This window comes from Mizuhopecten yessoensis, unplaced genomic scaffold (assembly GCF_002113885.1).
Source record: "Mizuhopecten yessoensis strain PY_sf001 unplaced genomic scaffold, ASM211388v2 scaffold5519, whole genome shotgun sequence".
Lineage (NCBI taxonomy): Eukaryota > Metazoa > Mollusca > Bivalvia > Pectinida > Pectinidae > Mizuhopecten > Mizuhopecten yessoensis.
Genome location: NW_018406089.1, coordinates 1372234 through 1381616, shown reverse-complemented (window position 1 = coordinate 1381616; position 9383 = coordinate 1372234). Strand labels below are relative to the sequence as shown.

Below are 9383 nucleotides of genomic sequence, written 5' to 3'. Positions count from 1 at the left end.
GAAAGTGCATGCTGGTGATGCGTATGTTTTTCAACTCATGTATGCGGTCTCTAAGGTGTACTCTGCTTGAGGTTGATTTAGGATCCTTGATTCCGTGCTGAGTTGGTGTTCGCTGCCGGCCACTGCTGCAGGAGAAACTTGACGCTGGGAAGAATAGTCACAGAAACTCACTGTTGTGGTGACGCTAGTAACGGAAACACTTATTCGCCTTTCCAGTCTGACATAACTGTCCTGTAGTGTTGACACACTCTCTGCCAATTTAGTGACGATGTCGACAAACGTTTGCGTATGCGAACCATCGAGGAATAATATCGATTCGAAGTAACCTGGTCGCCATCTTGTCGCATGGAATTGTGGGATCGCGCACGTCTTGTCCTCGAGTCTCTCAAATTATTTATCAAACCCGTTCGTTTCCCGTTGGCACTGAACGGTATCGTCTATCTTGTCAATTCCTCACGGAAACGAGCTACCGGAACGTACAGAACAACTGTAGAATTCCTACTAACTGAGTAATCGTTGTGTAATATAAGATAAATCCATAGTGTAGTAAACACTTGAAATGTCGAAGAATACGCGAAAAGCAAACACACCAACACCCGCCGTAAATCAATAATGAGGGGCACTGACAATACCACATGCCCTCTAGGGGTTAATGGTGATTGGTTAACACTCCCCTAATTTGCATAAAAACATAAACATGAAAAACCTAGATACAAGAATATTACAACACATAAACAAGTAAATTAACTTAAGTAAATTCACACATATATATCAAAACGTTCCACTGTTAAAAAAACCCACCTATGATATATATAAGCAAGGGAGCACTAAAAGTTGTATATAAACTATAATTTAACACACATGTCAAATTATCATTATGATTCTTATATGTTTAACTTGCAGTTCGACGTAGTGTATGATCGTGAAAGAAAATTCATGCTCAGTTGGGCTTGTTTGTGTTAATTGTAATAATTTTAATGTTGTGCTAAAATATTTATAGCCATTATACGATACAGCCATTTTAATATCTTACAAATAATATCTTAACTTTATATATTTTACAACAATTATGAAACTAGAGTTACTTCAACTTATATTAATCACTCTTGTTGGCGAGGACGTTAGGGATCTTAATCTCAAACCGAAGTACCCTAAGAAAACCAACATAGTCGGGCAGGTGACCCTATACCTTTTCATGCCAATTAGGGAATAAATGCCGGGTTGCCTTGGTGAAAGGGGGCTGCATTATCAACCATGCCACCCATCCACCTATATCCAAGTCCTCTGGCCTTCATGATCAGCTATGATTACAGGAATATATGGTCCCCTGGTTATCTTTTTCACTGACTTTGAGGTTCATAGTTACTGTAACCACCTTGATCATTTAATTCCAACTTCTTGCTTTCACCATGTGGAGTGTATTCATGATAAAACACATCGCAAGTGTGTTGAAGAAGTCTGCAGACAGTGTCCTGAAGTATACATGGAATATAGTGGCAGAGAGTTAGCTGCACTGTATATCAAAATCCTGTGTATATCAATAAGGTATTTGCTAGTCCAGCAGCTGATATCTTTCACACTGAATGATACTTTCTATCTATTCATTGCATTCGTAGTTGCAGGTTTTCTAGCGAGATGCAGATGATAAGGATTGTAGAAATATAGTGGTTGTTTTGGTACATCTCTGCTATATATATTGATATAATTACCAAACTACACAATTGGAAGTATTTTATAAGAAAGTCTTACCGGATAATAGCAGAAAACAGTAAAATTGCACTGATTACATAGCCAATTCAAAACAGTGCGCGATTTTATTTGTCCGTTGTGATGTTATGATTATATGGCGTTAAAACATTATGTTATTGATTCCCAGTATTGTTTTCATACTATAACACTTTTTTTCTCACTTTGGATACGTTAAAAATGTAATGAACGGACAATGTAATGGTTTTCCCATTGAACACCATTTATGCTTCACTTGTATGGCAGAAAATACCAATATTTTTCACTCATACTTTGCACCTATGAAAAATGTTGTTATTCTACCATACTCATAAATGGTATCAGGACACCAATTAAAAGTCTATACAAGTTTTTTGCATGTTTTACTGTTGCATTATAGCTGCATTATAGCTTTCATGATTATAGTTTGAAATTGAAAATTAGATTTTGAGTCGATTACTAATCAACTTTTTATTTGTGTTTTTCAGATGAAGAGCCAAAAAAGGTGAGCAACAATTTTTACGTTTAAATCAATCATACTCAGTTGAAAAGTTAGGTTTTAGGTGAAAGTATATTTTATTTTGACAAAAGTGTTAGCTTTGCTGCAGGCTAAACTAAAACACGCCTCACTTTTTAAATTTTATTTTTGAATTTGTGTGCCATTGCAGGAAATCAAAATGAACTCCCAATTAAGAGGCAACATTTTTTGCTTCATTAATCTCAAGAGATTTCTTAAACTGAACTGAGTTTTTGAAATCAAACTAGATATGTGGACTTTCATCTTCTGTTGAGTGAAAAGCAAAGTAAGTTGACTTCTGGCCACAGTTGTGAGTAGAAAACTGGGTTTGTACTGACTGCTAATGTGAATGGGAAGTCTAAAGACTTCTGTCCACTGCTGTGAGTAATAAGCTGGTTCTAAATTTAGCTGAACTGGACTGGGTCAATCACCGGTGACCAGGTAGCTCAATTGGTTAGAATGTCTGTCTATAGAGTTCGGAGGGTCCAGGGTTCGAACCATGGCTAGGCCATGCATTTTTCTGCTCCAATACACTAAGTCTTTAAGACTTCTGTCCACTGTTGTGAGTGAGTAAGCTAGGTCTCCAGACTTTTACCTTCAATTTTTTGTATTGTCACTCAAGAATTTCAATATACAATGAGGTGAAGTGTTGAATCATTTTCCCCTACGGTACATAATTACTCCACTGTTATAGTGTTACAGTGTGTACAACTAGTCGCCGTAGCTACAGCATCAATATAGTCAATTATAAATGAAGCGATTATGAAATTCATTTCACGACTTTCATGGCTGATGAACTAGCATTTGTTATGCATATTCTAGAGTATTTTTCTTTCCATGTTAAACAACGGAATCAAATACTTGAGTTAAATGAATTATATACATGTACGTGCTTAATGGACAGTCCTTTGTGAGTCGTTCAGATTATAGCTTGATTAAATTACACGAGAATGATTCTATTCAGTTTCAATTTTAGAAATTGATTCAGTTAGATTGAGCCAATTTTTTTTTACACCAATTATGAAACAAGTTATTTCAACTTATATTTATCACTCTTGTTGGCCCGAATGTTAGCGTGTGAGTGTCTTCATGTGGGAGGAAACTGGGGTTACTAAAGAAAAAACACAGGTGACCCCATACCTTTCCAAATTTGATCGGAGAATTGAACCCCGACCGCCTTGGTGAAAGGCCATGCATTTGCCAACACCTAAGGTGTACTGGTACAATTTTTTTCTCTGTTAATATTATGCATTTGTCAAGTCTGTGAGTTGTCATGGATTAGCCAAGTCTAGCTATGGGTATGTGTTTAGGGAGACTGCAAGGCATCAATCCGAGTCATTGATCTGCATTGTCTCAGTGTCTATAATTCATGTGGTTAATAAGTTGATGGTTTTCACTGTCTGGTTGTCCCGGTATGATATGGGTGTCCTCTTCATTGTGTATTAGTAACTCTGGGGATATATAGATATTTTTAATGCTTTTGATAATACAGTTTTAGAAATAATTGATGTGTTTACAATTTTCCTGTCAAAATACAATCCTTTAAATGCTTACCATGCCACCATGTGCCATTGCCCCTAGACCTGATACCTGGGGAAAATAGGTCCTACAAAAAAGACCATTTAGTAAACCCATAAAAAATAAAAGCTAAAATAAAGAATTTTCCAGTAAATTTATTGTCAGGCCCAGCTCTGTTTTTTCGAGGATTTACCACCTCTGTCCTGTTTAAGTTTTGCCATTTGAGTTGAGGCATCCCTGGTATTTGGTGACCTCACCAAATACCAGTCTATCATTATTGTACATGGCTGATAAGATAAGTTTGGCAAGTTTTTAAATTAGGCCACTCATAAATTTAAAATACAAAGTGTATAAGGGTCTCAACAAAAATCATACATGTATTTATTGAAATAATTAGTTTGTGTTGTTATACTATATGAAAAGTTTGACACAAATATATAATTATGATTGGAAAGAGGCATGGTAGTCTATAGCTAGTGGTAGATATATAGGGCGCTGGGCTCATGACCGAAGGGTTGTGGGTTCGAGTCACGGCATGGTACTGTGTTGTATCTTTGAGCAAGATACGTTACCCCGCTTGTTCCAGTCTACTCAGCTGTAAATGAGTACATGTATGTGGTTGGGCAGTGCTAAAATTGTAGAATGCTAGCTGTGATCGCCAAAATGGCAGCACCGGCAGCTGTAATCTTCCCAGGGTGTTAGGAAAGATGTTGGCTGGTTGCACCTCAAATTATTATTATCAAATTATAAGTAATGGTTCTTTAGTTAAATCATCTGTCTAGAGTAAATTATATCAAATAACACAGCTGAATTTTAACTTTTGATTTACTGTTTTGTCCTAGTTTGGGGATCTTTTCAAACCAGAAACGTTGTGTTTTCTTTCATATCACAAACAGATAACAATTTTGATTTTGACATTTAAAAGGCTTGAATACAAAGCAATTGAGGTGTTGATAGATGTATTTTTTGTTAAATATTTATTCAAAGTTACATGTAGTTGGTTAAAATTGTAGACATAGTGGTAGGGTTGAGAGGCTGGGGGTCGGGATGGTGTATACTGCTACCCATGTCTGTCTGATTGCACCCTGTCGTGTCCGCTCCAATCTCGTGTCTCGTGTCCGCTCCAATCTCGGTGTCATGTAGTTCTAGCTTCTTCATTTCTAGCTAATTTAGATAAAACTTTACACAAAATTTGGGTATGAGATTAGATTGGGTAAGTTTTATATTTCATGGTCCTTTAGTCAAGGCCAAGGTCACTGTTCCTATTTATAGAACATTGTCATCTGATTTAGTTTCATCCCTCCAGCAAATTTCTATAGTAACGAAAATCAGTGTATTCAATTTCATTAAAATAATTGTCAAGCAATAAAACTAGTTTCACACAATGTGTTCATGTATAGCAGACGTATTCTTTTTATGAGAGTATCTTTGTACATCCAATCTGTATTTTTGTCTGAGATATTTAATACAATAGTTTAGCTAACAGTTCTTTGTTGCATGAAACAAATTATTGAACTGTACTTTAACCAAAAGGTTTTTGGTAGTGTAACCAGTTTGTATATATAAAAACTCAAAAAATAGGAATTAAAAGGCTAACATGCAAATGTACCTCTGAACCCCTGTAAAATAAATTGAAGTGTAATATCTGATCATCTAGACACAGGAATCAATAATCATTGACGACTGCATGGATCGTTGGAAAAGCTATTTATCTTATTGAACAATTTATCTTCTGTGACTGGGAAGCTAGGTGAAATGTGTTCTGAAGTAGCTAATGTAATATACATGTATTCAATATCGCTAATTAACATTTTGCACAACTTGATATAGTAATTGTATTTTTCATTTCACAACCAGATACCAACATTAACATTAGATAAGTATCTGACCTACATATTGTACATTTATATTCATGAGATTTTAGGTTTAATAAACAGAGCATGTTCCCATTGGAAAATAGCTGTAGGCTCCCTTATCCCTGATTTGTCAAGTTATTATTGTTTTTGCTTTGAATTTTATGCAAATCATGAAAAAAAGATTAGATGTTTTCAATGTGTTACAATGATTAAATGTTGCATTGGATTTCATTTGTTCAATTTCAACATTTGAAAATCCCCCATGTACCTATTGTTTTGCTTGGGTTTGTTTCCAAATTTGGATCCAAAGTCAGCAAGGCCAAAACCCTTGCTAAATTATTGATATCTGAACTATTGCCTTATCCAACCTATTTTTGGCTTGTGTCATGGAAGATTTGACAAATTTGGGTCAAAGTAATTAGGACACTTAGGCTTGCTGCCATTAGTGGAACTTTAGAAATAATATCTTCAGCATGATATGAAAGTCTTTTCAGCAAAACATGGGTGTATGAAATTTAAGTTATAGAATAAAATTGTATATCTAAACATCTAATTGCAAATACATATGGACCACACATACCTGGAACCAGTTATATGTTAAAATCTATTGTTCCTTTGTGGTAATTTAGTGATAAGCTTCATTTTACTTATAATCTTATCATAATAATGGTATCAATATCTTCTGTGTCATTATTCAACACTTTGAATACCTGTTTTCATAATAATAATGTGGTGTATTGCCATATTTCAGTGCAGTGTGGGGGCCACATAATTATTATACAGCTGTGCATTACTGTGTAGCATGTGAAATCTGTATAAAAGCCTTTTAAAACTTTCCAACGGTTGTTGGTAAACTGTTTGTGTTGAAACTTATTAATGTAATGGGCTCATTGTTATATATCTTAGGGGGTTTATATTATACACATGGTTCGAGATTTATATTATACACATGGTGTGAGATTGAATTGAACAAAGGCCAGCGCTGTCCAGGTGTGGAGCCGTGTATGAATTAAAATTAAAAAAAGGCTAATTCCGAGTGAATTTAGGTTACATTGTTAAGGGCCTTGACTTTTGTAGGGTCAAGCAATCATGGTTTTATTCCCAGAACGTAGCGTTTAAATTAGGCTAAGAATAAGCTGTTTAATAAAAGTAAAACCTTAAGAATTCACTGGGTTAACATGTTGTACAAGATTTGTCAGTAAGGCTGAAACAAATTGGTACCTCATTGTACCATACATATCACAGTATGATAGTGCCTACGATACACATATCTGCTCAAAAGGTCAACTTCATGATGACTGAGTACAGGATTTTAAAGAGTTCTGTCATAGACCTTAGTATATATGTTTAGTAAATGCTGTCAAAATCTATTGTTGCACGATTTTTTGTACATTTACACGGTGGGCCACACCTTTTAAGAGTTTTATATACCAAACATTTTTTTTTTTGATAATTTCAGTACCCTAAGTGTATTGGGATACAGGCAAGGAAAACAATTTGAAATGATGTATAAGAAGGAATCATGATACGATACAATACGATATATATCGTTGCAGACCTATGAGTCAGGCCATCAAATCAATAAAAATAAAACCTCCAAAAAACGCAGCTATTGTGTTCTAGTCCTTGCTGCTTAGTTATCTTGTCAAATTGCATCAATGTCTCATATTTATCTTTTGTCTTAATGGCTGCTCTCTTTCCCCCATTAATACTGTAACTTTTACTTAAGATTTTATACATATATTCACACTTCTTCGCTTTTGATGAAGTTCATACAATGTGGTGAGAAAAATATGTCCGTGCTGAGATGAAGATATTAACTTTGTGATACACCATTGTGCGTTTAACCCCTCAAATCACGCCTATTTGATAAACAGATTTTCAGATGAAGCCTTTATTTTCTGCAAATAGGAGTTAGCTGGATTTTCAATGAAATCTTATTCTAAAGACTTAAACTCCAAGGGATCTAAAGCTATAGACAAATACACATTTAGACAAACCTATCTGATGCCACTTATCTCCTTGTCCATCTTTAGCTCAGAAAGTGAATCCGCTCATGCTACAGAACCCTTATAATATGCTAACAATGGTAACAACTGAATTATTGTGTGTAGACTTATTGAAGCTGTTTCATCACACTGTCGTCTGCTGTCTTTTAAAATAAACAAAATCTCTTCCCATAATTCCGACCTGAATTAAAGCTAACTCTGATGTTAATGTATAACCTTATAGTCCATGGGATCAACACCTACACAATGATGTTAATGTATAACCTTTTAGTCCATGGGATCAACACCTACACAATGATGTTACTGTATAACCTTATAGTCCATTGGATCAACACCTACACAATGATGTTATTCTGTAACCTTATAATCCATGTGATCAACACTTTCACTCTAACGTTAATGTATAATCTTATAGTCCATGGGATCAACACTTACACTCTGATGTTAATGAATAACCTTATAGACCATTGGATCAACACCTACACAATGATGTTATTCTGTAACCTTATAGTCAATGGGATCAACACCTACACAATGAAGTTAATGTATAACCTTATAGTCAATGGGATCAACACCTACACAATGAAGTTAATGTATAACCTTATAGTCAATGGGATCAACACCTACACAATGAAGTTAATGTATAACCTTATAGTCAATGGGATCAACACCTACACAATGATGTTACTGTATAACCTTATAGTCCATTGGATCAACACCTACACAATTATGTTATTCTGTAACCTTATAATCCATGTGATCAACACTTTCACTCTAACGTTAATGTATAATCTTATAGTCCATGGGATCAACACTTACACTCTGATGTTAATGAATAACCTTATAGTCCATTGGATCAACACCTACACAATGATGTTATTCTGTAACCTTATAATCCATGTGATCAACACTTTCACTCTAATGTTAATGTATAATCTTATAGTCCATGGGATCAACACCTACACTCTGATGTTAATGAATAACCTTATAGTCCATTGGATCAACACCTACACAATGATGTTATTCTGTAACCTTATAGTCAATGGGATCAACACCTACCAAGTGATGTTAATGTATAACCTTATAGTCCACGGGATCAACACTTTCACTCTAATGTTAATGTATAACCTTACAGTCGATGGGATCAACACCTACAATCTGATGTTAATGTATAACCTTATAGTCCATGGGATCAACACCTACACAATAAAGAGGCCATCTCATCTATGGGCTTTGAAGCTTGGTCAGATAAACTGGTTTGCTTTATATGACATATCCTCCCAAAGTAGTGGGCAGATTTCAACCAAATTCCTGCTGGCTCTCCTCCCAAACTATTTGACAGATTTCATCTTGATTTCCAAAGTAACCAAGCTAAGTGAACTCTTCAAGGCCCTTGGACATCTTGTTTATTTTATCTCATTCATGAATACATATAACCCAATGTTTTGTTAAAAAGCATTATAGAACTGGTATATGCCACTTTATTATAGGTCTAATTTAAAGGCAGATTTAGCTTTGGCTTGTCAGGTTTGAAAAATGAACAAAGTGGACAGGGAGCTTTTTAGGTCACCTGAGCTTTAGCTCAAGTGACCTATTGCTATCCGTTTTCGTCCGTCGTCGTCCGTCGTCCGTCGTCCGTCGTCCGTCGTCCGTTAACATTTTACATTTCAAACTTAAAGTCAAGTTCTGCTGGGCCGATTGAACTGAAAGTTGGTAGGAATGATCGCCTCATGGTCCTGACAAAGTGTTGTTATTTTT

General features: G+C 35.4%; 1 protein-coding gene across 7 annotated transcripts in view; it reads left to right on the top strand.

Moving 5' to 3' along the window:
* Positions 1-9383, top strand: part of LOC110450834 (kinesin-like protein KIF28P) — a 103066-nt gene that overhangs the window by 21859 nt on the left and 71824 nt on the right. For all 7 annotated transcript variants that reach the window (XM_021498602.1, XM_021498601.1, XM_021498600.1 and 4 more), the window contains exon 4: positions 2214-2230. In XM_021498602.1, the coding sequence (XP_021354277.1) occupies positions 2214-2230 (17 nt within the window). The remainder of the gene's footprint in view (positions 1-2213; positions 2231-9383) is intronic.